We start from the raw sequence: 24,266 nt of genomic DNA on the forward strand, positions 1-24,266 counted from the left end.
TCCTGTCCTCCAAGGGGCTGTCTTCTTGTAGTCGTTTTCTGACCGTCTCCACGGCCTCCGTGGTGGGTATGCAAGTGAAGAGAGAGACTACATCAAAGGACACCATGGTTTCATCTGGATCCAGGGGAAGTTTCTGGACCTTGTCAGTGAAGTCAGTGGAGTTCTTGATGTGGTGTGGGGTGTTCCCCACGAGAGGAGCAAGGATGGTAGCAAGGTGTTTTGCAATGTTATAAGTGGCTGAGTTTATGCTACTGACTATTGGTCTGAGTGGGACCCTTGTGGATTTTAGGAAGTCCGTAAATGCAGGGTATGGCATCCCCTGGGTAAAGGCGGTGATATGTAAGGCGGTCAATGATTTTGTCCTTTTCAAAGTCTTGAAGGCGAGCTATAACTTTCTTTTTGTAGCTGCTTGTGGGGTCTCGCTTTAAGGCTTCGTAGGGATTCGTAGGGATTCTCCCACTAGGTTTAAATCTGGGACTCCCCACCATTTGACCTTAGAACTGAAGAAGCTTCTCGGATGAGAGTTGAAACGTCTTCAAGTAACTTAAAGAAGTCCAGACGCTTTTCTTTGCAAGCTCCTTTGACTAAACAGCTTGATATGAATTTTCTTTGCTGCACTTTTCTGTATTTCCTTTTCTGTCTTTACTATTTTTCCAAATGCAGAATGCAAAAGCAGTTTTGAAAAAGTGGAATCCATTTTGTTGGTTGCTTGGTCGGTTGCTCTTTAGGCATTTCCATTTATATTTAACCTTTTTACTTCTAACTCAGTCAGGGAGAAAAGCTTTTTTGGTGACAAAACAATCTGAAACCCTTTACAAGCGAGTGAAAAAAAGAAATCATTTTCAGAGCACCTTTTAAGATAAATATCACAAAGTGCTTCACAACATAATGTTAAAAACATAAAAACAAAAAACTGGTTTAAAAGAATGACTTCTGAGCTGCTTTTTAAAAGAAATCCTGAGTCTGCAGATCTCAGGCTCAGTGGGCGAGAGTTCCCGAGTCTGGTGGCCACTGTTGTAAACGCTCCATCTCCTTTAGCTCTCAACCTAGTATGATGCACAGCCAGCAGACCCTGATCACATGACCTCTGCGACCTGCAGTAGTATGCATGTAAAAGTTGACTGATGTATGCTAGAGCTTTTTCATGCAGAACCTTAAAAGTCAACACAAAAATGTATATATATGTGTTAAGTGATAACACACAAGGCTTCACCTTTCCATCCCTGCAGTTAGAGTGTTTACATGTTAACAAGCGTTAATACAAACAGAGGGATGTGTGGTGAGATCCAGTATTTGAAAAACCTACAGAGTAAGTGCCACATCAATCATAAGAAAACAATGGGTTCATTTTATGAATATTTTTATCTATCACTTAAATTATACTCTTTGATATATGTATGAAGCTCATAATTATAATGCCCTCCTTGGAGCAATCTGCTTATAATGATTGCTTTGTCAGCTGTCACTTGATCACACAAAAACATGAAGAGGCTTAAATGACAAAATAAATGTATAGTTTCATGCAAGCATGAAAAAAATTCAAACTGGCATGTGCAGAAACGAAACTTTTTCTTTTAATGTTTAGAACAGAAAAAAAAGTCAGAGAAGCAGAGGGACAAACTGCTACACTTTATCCATGACTAAAATGAACCAAAAACAGAACAAAAGCTGGGCTAACCCTGTTTGCTCGTCTCTCAGGTGGAGAAGTACGGGACGGAGGAGTGGAGGAAAGGATTCACTGGTGTTTTCGGGAGAAGGAATTCACACGGAAGGAGTGCACACCGACCTCACGGGGAAACTCACCTTCACCACTTTTGGGAATTGAGAGAAAGGACATTGTTGGATATCTCGCTGTTTAAAGACTATATTTCAAGCACTGTAAATAAACGCACTGTCTGCTTCAACCCAGAGCTCCGCGCCTGAGTCCATACCGTTCATTAGCCCTGACACTGTCATCCTCATTTACAACATCATAAAAACATAAATGTCTTAGGACAGCATTTAAAATGTGAACCAGTTAGAACACAAAATCATAAACAATGTCTGACTAAAGTTATGTGTCCTGCCAAGTACAGTTCATTGACATGTCGTCCTAGATGCAAAAAAAAAAAAAAAAAAAAAAAAAAAAATTTAAAAAAAGGATTGATAAAGATTGATACAATTCTCTTGTAAATATTAACTTATTTGCCAAAAGTAACAAAGACTATGCTGCTTTTTAAAATATAAATACCTTTTTCAGTGTGGGCAAAATATAAATCCTTCATTTAGTTCAATGATTCCCTCCCAGCTATATCACTGACTATGTTATCTATCTTTTTCTGTTCAAGGTATGAAGAGCCCAATCAATAGTTGAAGTCACTTTGACAAAAACCTTTAAATGTTAACCAGCTCAACTTTAAACATTGCATAGATGCCAGCGGTGTGATTGATGAGTTTGTTTTATAAGGCCAAATGGTTCAAGGCTAAATGGCCAGAATTCTTTATATTTAAGTGGCCGTACTGACAGACATACACAGATCATGTGCACAGACACAAATTTTTAGGGTTTGACATCCCCCCCAGATGACTTTTCAATATCTCTAACAAAAATAAAACCTTTCTATGTTGTTCTTTGATTTTTCAAACATGGCATGTGTAACAAAGTTACCTTATATGTAAACAGGCAGCTGGGATACATAAGATTAGCTGGTGACATTTAGACCACGAGGGTGTTGCCTGTTTTTACTAGTCTGCCAGGTTCAAAGAAACATATCAGACACCGTAAGAAATATCTGGCATGGATTTTCTGCTGACAATGAAAATGATGTTATTTTATCTTTTTACTGAAGCTCAACAGCAATAAAGATAATAGATAAACAATAAAGATAGTAAACATTTTTAAATGTACAATGACAATAAAAGGTTATTCTATTCTATAAAGTGTTTATAGATTATTTAAAACCAGATTATGAGAGAATGGTTCAGAATAGAATAGAATAGAAATATCCCTTATTGTCCCTCACTGAGGAAATACACTTTACAGAGGAAACTAAAATTAAAATAAAACTGAGTAAGTGCTTAAAAAAAACCTCTGTATTAATGCACATTTGTTACATTATACAACACATGTTCTGTTTTTCAGTTGCAGTTTTCTGCAGTTTCTGCAATTCATCCTTTTAAGTTACTTTTAGCAAATTATTTGCCATAGGCCAACACACATGCATGTTCACACAGACACACATTACATCAGGTGTGTGCAAGTGTGCAGTCAGGGACATGCGGGGAGGTGGATCTTCTCTTACCAGGATGGAAAAGGAACAGTCACTCCCACAGACGCATTATTACAGAACACTGAGGGGGGTTCGCTCTCTTCACACAGTGGTGACACCTGTAACTGTCCGTACCACTCAAGAGGACCCTCAAAACAAACCCATCTTTACAGAGGTCTCGGACATTTGCACAAGTAGACAAGGACATGGAGGAGAAGGACTTGCAATCCGTTGAGTATTTTGTGAAGAGGGAGGTTCTGGATGAGTTATGCCTGGATGAAGTGGCTCAAAAAGAGACCTGGTCCACTAAACTGACACTGCGTGATCAGGTGAAAGAGCCCCTGAGGTAATTTTTTTAAAAAGACATGGGAAGTTATCACAAAGAAAAAGGGTTAGGGTTAGAACTTAACAACTCAACATTTAAAAGATATTAATGAAGTGAGCTAAAGAGCTAAGAATGAGTTTGCATGTTTAGATAGAGGTTTGACTTGTCTGGTTGGTTAACTGTTTTGTTATCTCAAAGCAAAGTTCAGCATTTTTGAAAATTTTCCCTGGTTAACCTTTAAAACAACTTGTGATACAGCACATCATATCTGACCATAAAAGTGATACTGATGAATCACAAAAGCAATTATTGACAGTTCAATTACATGAATTCATAACTGTTAACACGTCAACATGGCAGAGGAGGTCGAGACTTACTTTGTTACCTTACATATTTCTTTGGGACAAAGAAGGCAAATATTCATGCAGGACAAAGGCAATTAATTATTTTATTTATTTATTAATTATTAATACTTAGTTATTACTCCATGGAAGCTTATCACATTTCTACCCTAAGCCACAGTGATGACTTAATCTTTTACAGCCCCAGCTGATAAAAGATGTAACAGGTGGTACAGTTCACAAGTTACATTGTCAGTCTTTTTGTATATATCCCTCTTCAGCAGACTAATAGATATAAAAAGGTACATAGATATTCTTTATTTATTTAAGCTTAAAACTACAAACTACAAAGTCGATATCAGCACTTAAATTGTGTCTTTCTGGAATGACTGTTGCAGATGTTCGGTGCCCAGGCTGAAACACATACTTCTAACCTGGGTCCCTGTTCTCAGCTGGTTGCCTCGTTACTCCATCAGAGAAAATGCCTTAGGAGACCTGATTTCTGGCTGCAGTGTCGGCATCATGCATCTGCCGCAGGGTTTGTATGTGGGAATTTGTGCACTTGAGGGAGCTCACTCTTTAGCCACACAAATTCAGTACAAATGTTTGTAATAGAAGCAGCTACCTTAACTTTATCCAAATCCGAAGACAATAATTAGGACACAGGCTGATATCAATTCTCCCATCCCACTCTAATCAGTAAACAGAAAAAGGGTGTTTCTATCAATCTTTTAAGCAACCAAAATGTGTCTGAAGGACTTTAAGCTGACACATATGCGTTCTGTCTTCTTTAAAAAGGCATGGCATATGCTCTTCTGGCTTCCCTGCGACCAGTGTATGGCCTTTACACCTCCCTCTTCCCAGTGCTGGTCTACTTCATCTTCGGTACATCGAGACACATTTCTATAGGTAAGTGATGTGGAAAATGTCTGTTTTCCTAATTCAAAAAAGCTTTAACATCATTGCTAATCTGTCTTGATGCATTCTCAATCATCCAGGTAAGTAAATCTCCAAAAGTTGATTCTGTTCATCTGGACGTAGCGTTTTCAGTGGGAGAAACTGTCATGGGTAGTGAGGCAGACTCAGGCGCAGACCACGGTTTGATTTGTGAAACATGGAAGACATCATGGATTTTCATATTGTGAGGGAGCTTCAGCTTCACAGAGACAGGGTTGACTAGGGCCGAGATCTCAAAAGGACCGAGGAAATTGGGTGTAAGTTTTTTGGATTCGGTCCTGACGGGAACAAAGCGGGTAGAGAGCCACACCTTCTGACCGGCAGAGTATTCGGGTGCTGGGGTCCGGTACCGGTCTGCGATGCGTTTGTTGTTCTCCTTTGTGCGTAGTGGCCCGCCAAACCCGTCGACACCTGCGTAGATGAGCCTGGACGGAGGGTACAGAGTGCTCACCTTCCACAGCAGGAAATAGGGAAGGCTGATATCCCAAGGAAGCTTCGAATGGGACACCTACTGTACCTCTGTGCCAAGTTTCATCCAGATTTACTGTAAAATTCCTCAGAAATCGAAGGAAACTTGTATTCAGTGCAATACAGTCAATACAATAGAATTATGTCAATTTCAAAAATTCATTAAAAATCATCCTGAATAGTTGATGTCCAACTTTCAACACATCCCTCCTCTGGGACACCTACTGTACCTATGTGCAAAGTTTCATACAGATTTACTGTAATATTCCTCAGAAATTAAAGGACATTTATATTCAATTCAATACAGCCAATACACTACAATTATGTCAATTTCCTAAATTCATTAAAAATCATCCTGAATAGTTGATGTCCAACTTTCAACACATTCTTCCTCTGGGACACCTCCTGTACCTCTGTGCCAAGTTTCATACAGATCTACTGTAATATTCCTCAGAAATTGAAGGAAACTTGTATTCAATTCAATACAGTCAATACAATAGAATTATGTCAATTTCAAAAATTCATTAAAAATCATCCTGAATAGTTGATGTCCAGCTTTCAACCCATCCCTCCTCTGGGACACCTACTGTACCCCTGGGCCAGGTTTCATCTCAATCCGCTGCATCAATAATTGTTTAATATTGATGGATCAAAAGTGCTGCTGAGAGAGTCATGACAGGGACTATAAAGAGACAGCATATTTCAGCCATATTTGCTTGTCTTCACTGACTCGCTTTGAAATCCAGATTTTAATTTTGGAATATTAAGTGGATTATTTTTAGTGGATTTTTGATATAGAAGCAGAATGACAGAATGTTAAAAGAAGTTACTTTTAGTCACTCTAAGCTGGGCATTGTGTTCTCTGGCTGTTCAAAGCCATGGAACTTTAGACTTTCCAAGCAAATAATGATAGCCATACCGATGGTCTTTTCAGTACATTTTACTTTATGTTCATTTTTATGATGTTTCTATTTTTACATAATTCCTCCCACATAGCAAAATTGGTATGGCCCGGATCTGTCCCACACAATGTGCTTACACATGGCCTGCGTACCGCAAAGAATGACGGCCCTTTGGTGGCCCAGATCTGGTTTACCAGAGGTGGCCCACACATGGGCCAGCACAAGGCCAGTTGCAGACACACTGCTGGCCCAGAACAGTTTCAGCTCTGGCCCCAGATGTCAGCCTAATGTGTACCTTAATCAAGCCATGAAATAACAACATGTACCAGAACATAATAGTGCAAAAGTAACATGACGAAACTCTGTTTAGACAGTGAATGGACTGATTCTTATATAGCGCTTTTTTACTCTCCCATATTACTCAACGTGCTCTATACAACATGTCATATTCACCCAATCACACACTTTCTCTAAACTGAGTGTTTCCTAACTACATTCACACTCTTGACACGCAGACTGGAGGAGCCAGGGATCAAACCACTAACCTTCCGATCAGTAGGTGACCTGCTCTACCTCCTGAGCTACAGCCACCCAGTGATAAACATGAGTAAACCCTCACTAGGTTTTGGATAAAGTGTACACTCACAAACTTGACAAACTTGCATTTGAAACGTTGGCCACCATAGCAGTATAGTATTGCAACATGGCATTTGGATCTTCTAACTAAAATAGGAAAATATAAAGATAAATATTGCCTTCATTGCCAGACCTTACCCACATCTGGTTGACATACACCCTGCCATGACACCAGTCAGTCAGAAGTGCCAGCTTGATGCCGGATCTGGGCCAGACCTGTTTTCTATGAGCCTGGGCCACATACAGCAAACCACAATCAGGCCAGATGTGGCATGCCATCACATAAACAGTGCCATCTACGCCAGGCCTGGCCCATATCTGGATGACATACCACTTACCATGGCAGAAGTCAGCCAGCAGTGCCAGCTTGACACCAGATCCAGGCAAGACCCGTCTGCTATGTGGGATAACTTGTTCTTTTGGCGTTTTAGTTGTGGATTATGTTTGGGCTGTGTCTCTTGCCCTTTCAGTATAGTATTGTTTTCTTGTGCTTCTAAGTGTCCCTTTGTTTCCACTATGTTTCTTTTTAGGTTATGTAGTATGGGTTAGGGATATTTTGTATGTTGTTTTTGTTTAATAAAACCGCCTTTTGGATTATTCCCTGATGTGCCTGAGTTCTGTTATTTAGTGTCACTTTGAAAGGCACACAGCCAGCATTGACATATAATTGTGTGACTGTTCGCGCGCGTGCACGTGTGCGCGGGTCTAGGCTTTCAATCGGGATATAAAGCGAAAAGGCGCTACCGTAAAGACTGGTGTAAAAGCGCAAGGAAATTTATGCGGCGGAGAAGAAGCGGCTGGCTTGACCGCGGCTGGCTTGACCGCGGCTCACCCTTCCCGTTCCGGCAGCGAGAGGCTATAGAGGCGACTGGTGGGTAACGGAGCTCCTGGCAGCAGGTCTATGGCACAGTCGTAGGGCCGATGGGGTGGCAGCGACTGGGCCCGATCCTTCCGAAACACCTCTGTGAGGTCATGGTACACAGATGGCACATTGGCTAAGTCGGAAGCCCGCGGAGGCTCTGGGCCGGTAACTGATGTGCTCGGAGGTGAGGCAGCCTTAAGGCAGGTCATATGACACTCCTCTCCCCAGCCCGTGATTCCTCCTTTCTGCCAATTAATCGTGGGATTGTGTTGCTGAAGCCAAGGATGCCCGAGAACTAATGGCGTTTGGGTGGAATGAAAAACAAAAAAACTAATCTCCTCCGAATGATTGCCAGACAGTGTGAGGGTGAGTGGTTCAGTGATGTGTGTGATGTCGGGGAGGCGCTGCCCAGACAAGGCCGTGATGCGTAAGGCGTGAGGCAGTGGCTCCACAGTTACACAGAGTTGTCTCGCTAGCTCGGAGTCGATGAAGCTTTGTTCAGCTCCCGAATCAATGAGCACAGAAAGTGAATGACACTCGGAGTGGACTAGAAGTTTAGCCGGCAGGGCTAGATGTGGAGGAGATTTGTCATGATTTAAACCGCCCACCAATACTCCTACACTGGCGGGCGCGGCCTTTTGCTCGTGACGGGCAGGAGGCGATCATGTGTCCCTTGCTACCGCAGTACAGGCACTCACCGGCCGTGATGCGTCGTTGGCGCTCCGCGGCTGTAAGATGGGAGCTGCCGATTTGCATGGGCTGTACCTCTCCGTTGGCGCCCTCTGGTGTCCGGGAGGACCGATATTCGGCCGAGGTATCCACACCTCGTTGCCCCACGGCTTCTTGGGAGCTGGAGTTCCGTGCTTGTCGGTGAGCCCGTAGCCGCTCATCCACCTTAATGCACAAAGACATTAGTTCATCAAAAGCCGTGAGAAGGTCCCGCATAATCAGCTCATCTTTCAGGTCCTCACGAATATTATTTAACAGTGTGCTCCTGAGCGCATCCGAAAAGTGCCAAAATCCAAAAGTCAATTGAATAGTCTGCCATACTCTGCTTACCTTGCTTAAAGTTGAGGCGGAGCGCAGCAGCCTCAGCTCCAGAGCCTCTGTTAAACATAGTCTTAAATTTAGCCACAAAATCCTCAAAAGAAATCCCAGGGTCAGAGTTTAGTACCACCTGGGCCCATTTCAAAGCACGATCCCTCAGCATCTGTACAAAGAATGCAATCTTCGCCCCGTCATTGTTATGAAAGCGCCACTGTTCGCGGAAAATCAATGAGCATTGGGCCAGAAAACCAGAGCATTTGTCCAACTCACCCGTAAAGGGTTCAGGCGAAGGCAGAGGACCGTCAGAAGATGGAGTGGCTGCCGATGGGGGGCTTGCCGTGGCCACCGCGAGTGTTTCCTGCGGGGCGGGATTCCAGGGTCCGGGAGTGAAAGGGGCAGGAGTCCAGGAAGGGAAGGTTTTCACACAGCTTTCACAAACAGCTCCTCTTCTCTCCACCACCACTCTGGCTCACGCTCAGTCACAGTGCACAGGGAACGGGTCCAGGGGGAATCTACACACATACAGATAAATCGTTAGTCTCCAGGTTCAGACGTACTCACGACTTAAACTTTTGCAAACTGCAGGACGACTGACGCTGATGGCTCAACGATCCAGCGACGAGTTGAGCAGGTCCACCATCTTAAGTAGTGCTCTAATTCGTAATTGGCGGCAGGTGTGCTGATCATCCCCAGATGCGTGGGCTCCGCCCCGGCAGGAGAAAGAGAGAGCGGGAGAGAGCGAGAGAGAAAGAGAGAGCAGAGGTGACAGAGGGAGAACGAACAAAACAAAGTGTCTGACTGTCGTCAGCTGGCGAGGTGCGGGGACCATGACAGAAACGTTTCGTCACTCATCCAAGTGACTTCTTCAGTCTCAGCTGACTGCAGGTTTCCCCAATCTGGCCAATTTGTACGTGGAAGAAGTGGAAAAGAGGGCTTTGCTATCCTACCTTGGCACACCACCAAGCCATTGGTTCAGATATGTGGATGACACCTGGGTGAAAATCAAATCTCAAGATGTACCACAATTCACGGATCACATTAACTCGGTGGACCGACACATCAAATTCACCAGGGAGGATATGAAAAGTGGCAGGTTGGCCTTCTTAGACTGTGAGATTTCCATCAGTAATGAGGGACATCTAAAAGCTGACGTGTACTGTAAACCTACACATACGGATCAGTATCTAAGGTTTGACTCTCATCACCCACTGGAGCACAAACTGGGCGTCATCAGGACGCTACAACACAGAGCGAACACCATCCCCACTGACACAGCGGCCAGGGAGGCAGAAGAACAGCACATCAAGAAGGCCCTGAGTAAATGTGGTTATCCCAGCTGGACTTTTGCCAAAGCTGGAAAGGCTCCTAAAGAAAGCTCCAGCCGATCCTCTAAGAGGATGGCACAACACAGAAGAGCTACCTCGTCAGGCCAGGACTCTGCAGTCTGTTTATACCTACAGGCCAGTGGACACTCTTTCAAGGATGAGGATGTAACATCCTGGACAGGGAGGAACGCTGGTTTGAGGGCGGAGTCAAGGAGGCCATTTACGTGAAAAGGGAAAGTACAACTCTGAATCGAGGAGGGGCCTAAGGGTACATCTTTCACCATCTAACAATGCTGTGATTGCAGCCATTCCCCAACTCTCTGTGAATGGTACTCATGGCCATTGATCAGTGGGTTTTGATCAGTGGGTTTTGATCAATGGTCATGAGAATTTGCATAATTAAGATTAAGGAACTGACCTCCCAGCCCATTGTTCCTTCAGTGGGCTGATTTCAGTCATTATGCAAATTTACTGTTTATAAGATTGAAGCCTGCAGTCAGCTGAGACTGAAGAAGTCACTCGGATGAGTGTCGAAACGTTTCTCCCACTGAAAACGCTACGTCCAGATGAACAGAATCAACCTTTTGGAGCATTGCTAATCTGATTCTTCCATGTCTCTATGAATATCTGTGTGTCCACATGGCTGCATTTTGTATGCTCAGGTACATTTGCTGTGATCAGCATCATGGTCGGGAGTGTGACAGAAAGGCTGGCACCTGACAGTAACTTTATTGTGAATGGCACAAATGGGACGGAAACTGTGGACATCGATAAACGCGATGCTTACAGAGTACAGGTGGCATGTTCCCTCACAGTCTTGACAGGAATCTTTCAGGTGTGTGTCTATTTTGTGTGTCAGACGTACAGCTTTTAGTGAAGTGATGAGCAAACCTTTCAGGGCATATTTCACCTCCTTTCCTTCACTGACTTTGTCATTTTTCATCCTAAGATTCTGTTGGGTGTGGTGAGGTTTGGCTTCGTGGTCACCTACCTCTCTGAGCCCCTCATTCGTGGCTACACCACAGGATCGGCATGCCACGTGTGTGTCTCCCAGCTCAAGTACCTGTTTGGAATCACACCGTCTCGCTTCACTGGCCCCCTCTCCCTCATTTATGTGAGTGTGTTAATCATTATCTATCCAATTCACACTTAAGTACACTAACATTTTAAATTGCTGTCATTATTTATTTACTTTTTGTGCTACTTTGACCTTTACGATTAAACATTTAAAAAATTAATTTTGCAAAGTTAAAAATTTATATCATTAACTTTTATTTAATGACTGCACTGGACTACTTACAACAGTTTTATGATGCCTGCACCTACATAAATGGATGAGTTATTCCTATTACCTTTGTAAATAAATACAAAGTTTGTGTGTGTGTGTCCTTGAGTGCAACAAAGTACATGATATAAAATACTATAAGAACATGGCTTTTAGAGTAAAAGTTTTGCTTGGCCAGTAATGCCAGAAAAGAGCTTCATGAAATATACCAGTCCAATTACAGTCACCAGTACGGTTCCAGTAGCTGAAGCTAATCTCACTGGAGCTATGCAGGGAATTACAGGAGCTTACATGCTAGATCATAGGTGTCAAACTCTGGCCCGCGGGCCAAATTTGGCCCGCAGCCTAATTACATTTGGCCCGCGAAGCCATACCAAATTGCTATTAGAGCTGGCCTACTGGTATTATACAGCTAATATATATATTGTTTAGTATTAAACTTTGCTTGTTCCATATTCAGTTTTTCAGCAAAACTTGTTTGAGTCCATAAGAAAAGATTCATTCTCATATCTGGAGGAAGATTTTTTTTTTTCAATAAATATTAATGTTAGCCCGCGACTTTGTTCCAGTTTTGAATTTTGGCCCACTGTGTATTTGAGTTTGACACCCCTGTGCTAGATGTTATTACACACATATCAGATTAGATGAAGTTGTAATTTTACCTGCTGTAATGAGACAATATTGAACTTGGAAACACACTTTGAAGAAGTCAGATCAAGCAGTTTAAGAGAATACACACATGCTAAGTGCAAAACAAAACAGAAGATAGGCACAAGTTTGCTTTAAATTAACTTGCTTCAGACACAAACACACAAAGATGGCTGGGTTTAAGTGGAAGCTGCATTTTGATGGCATGTATTCCTTACTGCTGGAGATTTCTGCTGTATTTAAGTACTAGCCAAATTTCCAGTCCTCTTGTACTATCATTGTTTGTATTGCCTTACTTGTTTTTCTTCTTTTCACAGACTGTGTTGGACATTTGCAGCCTGCTGCCGCAAACTCAGGTGCCAGAGCTGGTGGTCAGCCTGGTGGCACTCGGTGTTCTCATTGTGGTCAAAGAAATCAATGACTGCTACCGACAGAAGCTGCCGTTGCCTATTCCAATAGAGCTCGTAGTTGTAAGTCTTCCTTTTAGTTTTTCTTTCATCCTTTCTCTGCCAGTAAAACAGCAGGTGTATTGATTTATGCACCCAGCAGGGGGCGTCTTGACCGCAATGATCACACTAGACCCAGGGAACGCTATAGTTGCACACGAAAGGGGCTGTTTGCAAGAAAGAAATATAAAAAGAACTAATGATACTGGAGTGACATTGTTTTTTTTAATCAACAGGTCATAGCAGCAACAATCATTACACATTTCTGTGAACTTCCTAGTAAATACAACATTGACGTGGTTGGAGAAATTCCCAGTGGGTAAGCTCATCTTTGTGTGGAAATAAAGTGCTGGACTTGGTGAGGTAAACCCAGGGCACAAAATTTCCTCCCTTTTCATTTCTGCCAGAAATCCAGAATTTGTTGATAAGACTGTCACACAATCTGCAAAGAAGTGTGTGTGTAACAGCGTGTCTCCTGAAGGCTCCTGTTATGGGAAAATCCAGGTTTCCCCACGGAAGCCATAAAACAGCGTGGGGTAAACACCAGCCATAATAGGAGATTAATGTCATACATGTATACAACAGCTACTGGTCTTTAAAGAGGGATTCATAAAATTTAATTTGACGTGTTTCTAAATTATTAAACAGATTCATGTGTGTGTCGCTAATAAAACAGCTCACGTTTTTCTTCTGCTCCAGGCTCAAGGCCCCTCGTGCTCCAGATACCACTTTCTTCTCAGGCGTTATAGGAGATGCTTTTGCTGTGGCCATTGTGGGCTTTGCCATCAACATTTCTCTGAGCAAAACATTTGGCCTCAAATATGGCTACAAGGTGGACAGCAACCAGGTGAGGAAAGCATACACGCACAGTGGCCTGCACAAACAGTCCTCTGACTCTCTCATAACAAGGAGGAGTAAAACTTTGGCCTAAAATTAGACTTTACTCTGTAGTCTGCTATTCCTGCCACATTAGTGGAAACAATCACTCAGGTTGTCACTGATCAAGCTTTGGCCCAGCTGCATAGGCTTCTGTTCATTTTGCTTCAGGTGCTTAGCTCATTGAAATAAATTTACTTGAGCTAACGCTTTAGAAAAGTAGTGTCAAACATAAGGCCCAGGGGCCAGATTCAGCCTGTCAAAGACTCAGATTTGACCCGCTGGACAGCTTTACCAAATATAATGCAGGGCATAAATTTTAAAATGTAAATGTCTTTTAAATGTATTTTCATTTTTTTTTTTTACCAACTTCCCCATGGCTATTCATACTACATCAAAGTAGTTAAGAAACAAATAACCAATTAAATAAAGGAAAAGTTCCTGCAATTTCTGTATCTGCTACACTGGCAGAAAGGGGAGTTTTATTAGTTTGGCCCATTTAGGATCAAACTGTGCTGGATTTGGCCCCAGATGTCAAACGACTTTTGGCAGGAATGGTGGACCCAAAGTGCAGACACTCGGAGACTTTAAGGTGAACTTAAATACAGCTTTAATGCTGAACTCAAACAGTAACAAAACTGAAAATCCAAAATAAACTTACACAGACAGACAGACAGACAGACAGACAGACAGACAGACAGACAGACAGACAGACAGACAGACAGACAGACAGACAGACAGACAGACAGACAGACAGACAGACAGACCACACAGCAAGAAGAGGGTAGATCGCGACCAGGACTGATGAAAACACAGGGCTTAAATACATAGAGGGAGCAATCAGGGAATGAGTAACAGGAGGGAAACACAGCTGGGGCAAATCAGGCCTAACGAGACAAAGGAAGCACAACCAGACGCATTTACATGAGACACGGACTTTCAAAGTAAAACAGGAAACATAACACAGACTGAACTTACAGACACAGACTCACAGACAGGCACTACAGAGGGAACAGAGACGTGGGACCAGGGCAGACACAGACACTGACTGGACACGGGGATATAGCCGACAGGGGAGACAGCAACTAAGGATAACACAGAGACATAAACCAAAAGACAGAACTCTAACAAAGAAACCAAAGACTAGAAATTATAAATAATATAATAAACTCAAAAACCCTGGGTCAACAATCCAGGCATCCTAACAAGTGCAATTTTGGGAAATGGCTTTCTCTTATTTCTTCAGTACCCTCCAGAGTTATTTAAAGTGTCACAGGTGTCTGAATTAGCCAAATAATAATAACAGACTATAATTGAATCAGTCAGTTACGTGATTCAATGTTAAAATAAAAAGATACATTGTGTGAAACAAGAAGAAATTAAATGAGTTACAAGCAGTACAGAAGCATCACTTTAGATTTTTTGCTTGTTCTTTGTAACCTGATTAATAATTCCCCATGCAAACTCGTGTCCTGGAACTGAACTGCACTGTTTATAATTTGCTGGTAAATCAGGTTTTGTAATCAGTTCATTAGAGAAATGATTAATGTTTGGTTAAATTAGATGCATGCAAAAAAAAAAGAACCTGGATGTTTTGTTTTTTAAATGCCAAAACAAACATAGAGGTGTATTAAAAACAGTGTTGGGCAAGTTACTTTTAAAAAGTAACGATTTATAGTTACTAGTTGCTTCTTCAAAAAAGTAACTGAGTTAGTAACTGAGTTACAATATTCTAAAAGTAATTAATTACTTGAAAAGTAACTATTGCGTTACTTTAAAAAAATGTTTAACCCTCTGGGGTTCAGGGTATAATTGGCCATTTTTAACTACTTTTGATGTTTCCTCCACATTTCACCTTTAAAAACTATTTACTTTGCCTTGTTTGGTATCATTCTTTTCAGCACAACCTCACGTGTCTGAATTTACAGTTATGTTTTCATTTTGACAGACTGTATTAACACAATTGATCTAAAATCAGACAAAAAAACAAAACATAAAATCAGAGTAGAAAAAGTTAGATTTTTTACTGTAACAACCACAAACATGTTTAACCCTTGTGTTGTCCTTGGGTTATTTTTGTTCTCTAAAGAAATCTTTTGCTATCAAAAATGTGTTTTTATTCATCAAATGGTCTGAAAATAACAGAAGCTATTCATTACTATGCTATGCATGATCGGAATAAGTTTTATGTAATTTGATTTATTTATGGGGTTTTGCAAAGTGTTGCAAAGGGCCATATTTTCACACCATACTGCTTTCAAACATCTTTGATCTTGGATCACTGATGTGTGGGGTCAAGCAATGGTCATAACAACCACAACAACAACAACAACAGGCAGCACAATGAGGAGGCAGGTGCTCTATATTCAATGAAATTTTATTTATACAGCACCAAATCACAACAACAGTCGCATCAAGGTGCTTCATATTGTAAGGTAGACCCTACAATAATACATACACAGAAAGTATGCTCACAGGCCTCCATTGCACTGGAGGCTTGTGAGCATACTTTTTTTTTACCATGTTGTGCAAAGCAATGAGCAGTAGAACAAAGCACATTGTCCTCTAGTATAATGAGGAGGAAGAATCAATGATCAGGAAGATCGAGGGTTAGAAGATAAAGAAAATATTGTCAATATTTAGATCACATGCTACCCTTTCTCTGAAAAAGCACATCACCCACCTGCAGAAGTGGAAGAAGGCTATGATGTGAAGAAAAGTGATGAAGAATCTGAACTATGTTCAAGTAGGTTCTCAGGCATCCAGGACATGGTAGTCTGAGGAGCTTGGAAAGAAAGTGACTGGGCTTCTTGAAGTTTCTTGAATTTTCAGAATGTGAAACTGAAATAGAAGATGTGTCAGAGGACTACACATCTTCCATTTCAATTATGATGAAGACAAAGAATCAAGCAAGAAAGAGGAGTCAGCTGAGACAGAGGAATATTTGCAGTAATGTGAGGAAACACTGATCTGGTCTTCTATCCTTCCCAGTGACAGACGATGCATGACTCTCTCATGTGCCACAGAGAAAGACAATCTACCACGGTCCAAGCACATATGCCAGGTCGCATACTCCTTCAGTTGCTTTTCTACTCGAGCACTGAAAGCATTATACACAGTGTATTATGCTTTAACTTTCTCACTAAAGTTCAACATACAGGACTCTGTAGTTAGTCAGATAGTCAAAATAATCTGAACATTTAAATATTTTATTGTCTTGTTTTATTTTCGCTCAAAAACAGAGTGTACTTTATGTAAACAAGGCCTGGTGGCCCTAAAATGTATAATGTAGGGTAAATTTTGTGTTAATGTGTTGGTCTTAAGTAAAACTCAGGTGTAACACTGAATTGATTGACAATTTATACTTTATACTTTAAAAAACAGTCAAATGAGATGGGGACATTTTTGACCCCTGAGGACCACAGGTGTATGGAAATCGGGAGGACATTATGAGGGTTAATGAATCATATTTCATAACTTTAAATGCAAGTACAAATTGTCAATTTTAAAATCATATGCACAAGTTATTTGCATCCATTTACCTTTTACCCTTTTTTTAAATAACCATTTCAAACTATTTACAGAACAATCAGCTGTTCTTCAATAAGATGCCACAAATTATTTGTGCCTCTCCAAATACATAATTTCTGTTCACTATAAAGGAGAACATCACAGCCTGATACCTGCAGGTCTGACAGCAGCAGGTGTATCACTCCTGTTTCTACCTGGAGACAGCAGTCGCCTCATTGTTCTGACACACAACACAAAACTATCCACAACACTACACACTAACTACACAAGACAGCACATTAATTACACACTCCAAACACGCTAAACGTCACAAATCTCTCACATCTCAAAACTCGCTCTCTCTCTTTTTCTGCTGTCTTTCTTTCTTTCTCTCTCTCTCTCTCCTAAAACTTCCCCTTTTTAATTTTTTTTCTTTTTTTCTTTTGGGGGGGTGTCATAGGCTGTCCTTAGACAGTAAACGTGACGAAACTATTGAGGAAAAAACAGGCATATATATTGTTAATCATTACGTGGCCTATCAACACAATTTATAAACTGGTATATATCACTTTGTTGCTTTGTCTTTAAGTGGTCATGTAAGGCTTACCACAACTACTTTTTTCTTCCTCAGTCAAACAGCAGCACTCATGCCATTGTTTTGCCCCCTGAGCTCCAGGTGTCGTGCTAGACCAGGGGTCGGCAACATGCGGCTCCGGAGCCGCATGCGGCTCTTTAGTCCTTATAGTGCGGCTCCGCGTGGTTTGGGAAAATAAATTAGAAGTATTTAGCTGAAGTGTATTTTATTTATGTTAGTTCTTTTTTAACTTGTAGTTCTAAATTGGAAGATTATTGTGATATTGAAATATAAAAATAAAATTATATTCTATTATTTTTTCATCGCTCAAAATAAGCGTTACACTGGCGGAAGCCGGTATACCCGCCGAAACGCCGTGCATTTATCGAGACTTTTAACCCCAGGTAGCCCAAATATGGCTCTTCGGATCCACATTATGTCAGCAGCTGTTCTCCACCGTGAACTATGCTAAAAACAAACACCGCTCACGCCTCACAGATGACAGCTTACAGTCCTGTAAAGATGAAAGTGACTTCGTACAGCCCCGATCTGCAGACGCTGTGCGCAGAGGTTCAGGAGCAGAAGTCCCATTGTAAACATATCACGGCAGACCCGACGATGTTTCCATGAACACGCTTTTCAGCATCTCTTTATTGACCACTTTTCACACACGGTTGTTGTACGCATACAGCTGGCTGTAGCTTTGCAGCTCACAGCCCAACACACACCAACACAACAGCAGAGAGAGCGCAGACGTAAAGGCGGCGAGGCGTGACTGCGGGTGCTCAGGTGCGTCCTCCTCCCCTGCAACGGCGCTGCAGACCACGCCCCGCCACACACATTAACCAGGTAAAATACATATTTAGGCAGAATTTTGCAAATATCTATTTTTCATCTTTTAGCAGCATAGAGCTTTTTTTCCAATTATTTTTTAAAAGTCAGTTCAAGGCTCCAAAATCCCAAAGGCGATATAAGGGTGGCGGCTCACAACAGTTTTTGTTTGCTGGATCATTTTAGTTCAGCGTCTTTCCTTTTGTTATATTTCTTTAAGAGTTCAAAATGTGTTAATTACATAAATAAAATGTAATTTTCTCTGTAGCACTTCATGGATTTCATAAGGAACACACCTTAGTTGTTCACACAAAGCATAAAGGTAAAAAACAGTATACACAGTATTATCTTCATTTTAGATGTCAAAAAGTGTTTTCTTTTGCGTGGAACCCGCGTCCAAATGGCTCTTTGGGTGTTAAAGGTTGCAGACCCCTGTGCTAGACAGTGATCGTGATTACCGTCCGCGGGAGCGCGCAGCTGCTTAAAGCTGTAGCGTCCACATTACTTACGTAGTCAGCTACTTCCATGCAACTGATATAAGATGCGGTAAGCTGAACACAGCTTCAACCGTCTGTTTGTTGAAAAATAGTAACGGACTATTTTTCTTGTTAGTAACTGTAACAGCGTTGTAACAATAGGAATAGTAATTAGTTAGATTACTCGTTACTGAAAAAAGTAACGCCGTTACTTGTAACGCCATTATTCCCATCACTGATTAAAAATCATTGTGTTGTTTGCACACTTTGACACGTGCAGAGCTATTTAACTGGGATCAGAGGCAATGTGTGAACAGTCAAATGCTCTAAGGGCGAGACTGCTAAAAAATTAACGCCCAACACGCTTTTTTGCAATCAGGAATCTTAACTACTGCGACCACATCTCTCAGCGTGGCAGTGACGTGCTGGCCTGGTCAAAAAAATTAATAAGGAGTGCACTGATGTCATTGACCCAAAAGTTGTGCTGACCTGAAGTCACATCAATACCATTAACCAAAGTGTTGCCTCTTGTCTGCCTTTTGTCTTTCCAGGAGCTCGTCGCGTTGGGTCTCAGTAACACTATTGGTGGATTTTTTCATTGTTACTCTGTAACTTCCTCGTTGTCACGGAGTCTTGTCCAGGAGAGCACAGGGGGAAAGACACAAGTAAAAACAACTACTTCTGTGATCGAACAGCACAAACTGCAACTGTGCAAACGATTCAGGCACTAAAATAAGAAAAAAGGATAAGGAAGAACAGTTTTTTATAAATTAATCTTCAAATATACAGGAAAAAAATCAGTATTTGATGTGACAAACATAAGATTTTAAACACATCCATTTAAACTGTTAACACACACAGACGTGTGGCAGGTAAGTCATTAGAGACCCTCAGGTCATGGATTGAGGGTCATCTGCCTTCATGATGATCTTACATTGAAGGGTAAGAAGGAAAACTTCTGGACTGGCTGAATCATTTGCACAGACATTTACAACAAATTACACCTGATTTTTCTGGTCATCTTGAGACCATTTATTGTGTGTGTGTGTGTGTGTGTGTTTGGAAGGTTGCGGGGGTGATTTCCTCCATCATTGTGCTGATCACAGTTTTGAAAATAGGTCCTCTCTTTGAAGATCTCCCCAAGGTAACACTCTCCTTCCTGAGCCATTTCTTGCTAATGATCGCCATCCCTCCTGGCAGTTTCAGAGCCGGTGAGGTTATGGGTATGCGTGATTTCATTAGTGTCTGTGTTTGCTCCTCAGGCCGTCTTATCCACAATCGTGTTTGTGAACTTGAAAGGAATGTTTAAGCAGTTTATGGATGTCTCTTTGCTGTGGAAGACCAACAAGGTTGACTTGGTAAGACTTAATCCTCTTTAGCAGGCACTCTGCTCAGCTGAATACTGTGTGACCTTTGTGGCACCGTGGACCTTGTTAACGCTTCGTGTTCATACCGCCCTCTAGCTGGTGTGGCTTGTAACATTCATAAGCACCATCGTGCTCAACTTGGACCTGGGCCTGGCTGTCTCCGTTGCGTTTTCCATGCTTACTTTCATCTTCAGAACACAACTGTAACTACACAACTCTAATTATTAATTAGTAATGTCTATGCAATCACGATGAGGTACTTAAATGAGATGCAGGGAAATTGTTGGTGTAATTTTGACATTTTTAATGCCTTTCAGACCACGTTACTCAATCTTGGGCAACTTACCAGGCACTGAACTTTATCTGGACACAGACACCTACAAGGAGGTAAATTAAATATAAAATAAAGTTTAAGCTGGCCCAAATTCTAATAACAACAATAAATATATTACTTGAGGAAATTAACCATGCGTATAGTGGTAGATTTTTAAAAATCTGAGTTTTAGAATTCTCCACTTCTCCACTAGTTAAACTAATATCAACTTTAAGGAAGCGACTGAAAGGCTACTAGTTGAAATGAAAGACACCACTAGACTGACGCATGAACGTGTGAAACAGAGTGCTCAACAAGTTTGTTGGACCACCACTCAGTGTTTATGCCTTAAAGTAATAGTGGGGCTAGAATCTTTCGTTACGTTTCTGTAATCCAAGCTGTACAATCAAAAACATATTTTTAATGCTTAAATATAATTATTGTTGTTATCCATGATTTTTCAAATTGACTGTTTAACCAAAAAAGCAGCAAAAATAGTCCAGCGCATTATTTTTTTATTAATATGCCAAATTGCAGCTACTTAGTTGCATCCTTTGACATGTTAGTTTTGAATGTGTGCTTGGTTAACTTTTAGTGTCAAACAAGCTTTTGCCAAATTTTAAAATATTTTCATTTTCTTGTTTTTATGACAGGTGGTCAAACATGTTTGTTAAGCACTTCTGTATTAAAGGGTTTCCTAGACAAAAAAACAAGAGTAAACCTTGGCATGTTTGTTTAAACATTCAGATTTTTTTCCTAAATGTCTTCCTCCTGGAGCTGTAATCACAGCTTCACAGAATTGCAGACTTTTAGTTTTAACTAAATTAGGTTGTTCCCTTTCCATTTACACCGATTGCAGTAAGGTGGCAAGCATGCAACTACCTTCTCTAGATGCTAATTTGTTTTGATTTACCCTGGTAGTGGGGCACTGTGAGTAAGGCTACATCTACTTACAATCATTAAGTGGTAGAGGAGCTCCGTTTAGTCAAACAACATCTGAGGAAAGCAGAAACTGCAAATGAGATAAGAGCAGGGTGTGAGTTTCTTAAACCTTCTAATGTGTGATTTCATGCAGGCAAAAGAGATTCCTGGAATTAAAATCTTCCGTTCATCTGCAACTATCTACTACACAAATGCCGAGATGTTCTTGGAGGTCCTGCAGGAGAAGGTATGTGGTTGCGTGTTCAATAATCTGTGCTCTGTGTGTGCGTATGTGTGAAATCTGCCTCTGCTTTCTACAGCATCCTCAATTGCTTTCACTATCTCTCTCACTCTTCTCACTTTCTCTCCTCTTTCTGTTTTAATGTGATGCTTGGCTCTTGTTGCAGACTGGAATCGAGATTGGGAAGCTGCTATCAGCAAAGAAGAAACGAGATGCAAAGCAGAAGCGTAAACAAGAGAAAGAGAAAAAGAAAGCCAAGAAGGAGGCAAAGAAACAAGTATGAGATCTGAAATTAAGGTTTTGCTAATTCTTCCAAAATATATCAGTAAGTCAGAATCTTTAGTCACTAAGTTGCACATTCTCTTTAAAGGAGTCCCAGATGAACATAGAAAATGTCTCTGAAAGAACAAAAGGAGAGAGAAACGGGAATAGTGTGGCCTTTAGCATGACAGAAACAGCTACAGATGGCCTTCATAAAGGCCAAGTGAACTTGGCTTATGAACCTGACATAACCATGTCAGATTCAGACTCAGGCACAGGTTCTGACCACATCACAGAGTTTTCTCGGCACGGCGATGAAGAGAAAAAACAGGCCTGCGAATCGGGCACGCACAGCATCATCTTGGACATTTCCACAACCAGCTTTGTGGACACAGTCACTGTGAAGACACTGAAAAATGTATGTGTGTGCCTGCTGAAATGTTATCATTTTTCTAACGGATGACAAAGAGAGAACCAACGTGAGATTTGTCCTTTTCTCCCAGATTTTCAGGGACTTTGGAGAAGTTGATTTGGACATCTACTTAGCAGGCTGCCAAGGTAAAGGACACATCAGACAAAAACAGACAGAGGGTTCTCCTTAATGCTGAATTAAGGCACTGAAGCTTTACATAATGAATGCGACAAGGTCATAGCCTCGGTGGAGCCCTGCTACGCCCAGTCAGATGACAATGACACATGAATATTTATTTAGATGACTACAATATGCTCTCTCATTGTCATGCATATTTCTCTCCATTTATGTGTGGTAAAACAGCTTGTGTCGTGGAACAGCTGGAAGCAGCGGATTTCTTCTCAGCGTCCATCCCAAAGAGCCGGCTGTTTATCACCGTCCACGATGCAGTGCTTTATATTCTCAAGAAACGGTGGAACGCTTATATTGTGCTTGTGGGTCACCATCAATACTTATCACACTTTTGACTTCTCTGTTTATTTATCACTTGCCATTGAAGAAATACATTCTTTGAGATATTTTCACACATTAAGCTCTGGATCTTCCAATTTCTTTCAGGATGTGTCCCACAACACCCAGATGTGACCAGCAGGGGTCAGATTCACTCAAATTTAGCCCTCTTCCTCCTCCTCTTTTCAGGCTGCTTTCTGTTTCATCACTCACCATCGTCTCCTCCCCTTTCAGTAAAGGGAGAATGAACCACCTTGACATGGCGCCCGGTTGCTATGGAAACATAGGGAGCGGTTGCTGTGGCAACAGGCTTTTTATGATATCCTCTAATGAGATATACAGCAAAACGTCACTGCAGCTCTCTCACACTGTGGTGCATGCAAGGGACAGGGAAGGGGCGGGGCTTTAGTGGGAGAATGTAACAGTGGACTAATAGGAGTCTGTATTTATAGCCAGTGTGAGAGAGCAGAGAGTGTTAGAAAGAAAGGTTGACCCCAGAGGGACACTCATATGTGAGAGGCGTGCATCTACCAGTTGATATTTTTTAAAGACAACAAAAGCCAAAAGTCTCCAACGCATAATCAATAAAATCTAAACAGTGTTACTGTTTAGCTGTGCCCCCCCCCAAAAGCCTTAATTCTTACAGTACCCCTTCCCAAAGCCCGCAGTAATGAGCTGAATGGCATGCATTGTGAAATAGCTGTTACATTTTAGAGTAACAAAATGCGTGTCTATTTACAGTCATTATTTACATGTGTGGTTGCTCTGACATCTTGAACTCCCTTCTATTTTTGGGATTGCGTGTCATCTGCTATTGCTCCTATCAGAAGCTAAACGGTGCACCTGTTTAGAAGCTAAACGAGAATATGATTTGCTGTCTGTGTGCTGATAACTGCCTGCTTTTTTCCCTCATCTTTTACTTTTTAGCTTTCAAAAATGTAGGAACTGTATTTGATAGTGCACAAATGTTTAGACAGCGTACAATGTGTATTTATGTGTAAACTGTATAATAGACATGTTTATGACTCTTAATTAATGAGATGCTAACAAAATAAATGATGAGCCTGCAGGAACACTGATAAAGGTCTAAGCTATTTTTTTAACTACCTGGATGTTAACTAACGGTGGTCCCTGAGGACCACAGGTGTATGGAAATCGGGAGGACATTATGAGGGTTAATGAAATGGGACCAAACGGAGCAGCAAACTGAGATTAAACATTTATCTCCATAAAACAAACAGTCCAAAGACCACTGGATGACATCACAGTGGCTTCATCCATCTTTTACATACTAAACAATCGTCCCGATTTCCATACACCTGTGGTCCACAGGGACAAAATGTCCCCAGGACAACACAAAGGTTAAAATGTTGAAAACATGCAGTTGTTGAACATCTATGGAGTTTGTTTTTGTTTTTCTGTACTTTCTGTACATATCTTATTTGAATAAAAATGAATGAGTATGTGAATAAAGACCCATAAAA

The 24,266-nt window shown here is 41.3% G+C and overlaps 1 protein-coding gene across 1 annotated transcript; it reads left to right on the forward strand.

The window, feature by feature from the left end:
• The first annotated feature begins 3,454 nt into the window (after positions 1-3,454).
• slc26a6l2 (solute carrier family 26 member 6, like 2) lies at positions 3,455-24,252 on the forward strand. Its single transcript, XM_084916631.1, has 18 exons — positions 3,455-3,594; positions 4,313-4,452; positions 4,713-4,823; positions 10,774-10,946; positions 11,061-11,225; positions 12,362-12,514; positions 12,727-12,809; positions 13,190-13,337; positions 19,309-19,422; positions 19,824-19,901; positions 20,020-20,115; positions 20,221-20,327; positions 20,442-20,511; positions 21,513-21,605; positions 21,766-21,876; positions 21,970-22,278; positions 22,364-22,418; positions 22,636-24,252. The coding sequence occupies exons 1-18, from the start codon at positions 3,455-3,457 to the stop codon at positions 22,797-22,799; spliced, it is 2,310 nt and encodes a 769-aa protein (XP_084772757.1). The 3' UTR covers positions 22,800-24,252.
• Positions 24,253-24,266: the final 14 nt, after the last annotated feature.

The sequence above is a fragment of the Perissodus microlepis genome, chromosome 20 (genome assembly GCF_051167445.1).
Source record: "Perissodus microlepis isolate ML-2025 ecotype Zambia chromosome 20, ASM5116744v1, whole genome shotgun sequence".
In the NCBI taxonomy this organism is placed as follows: Eukaryota; Metazoa; Chordata; class Actinopteri; order Cichliformes; family Cichlidae; genus Perissodus; species Perissodus microlepis.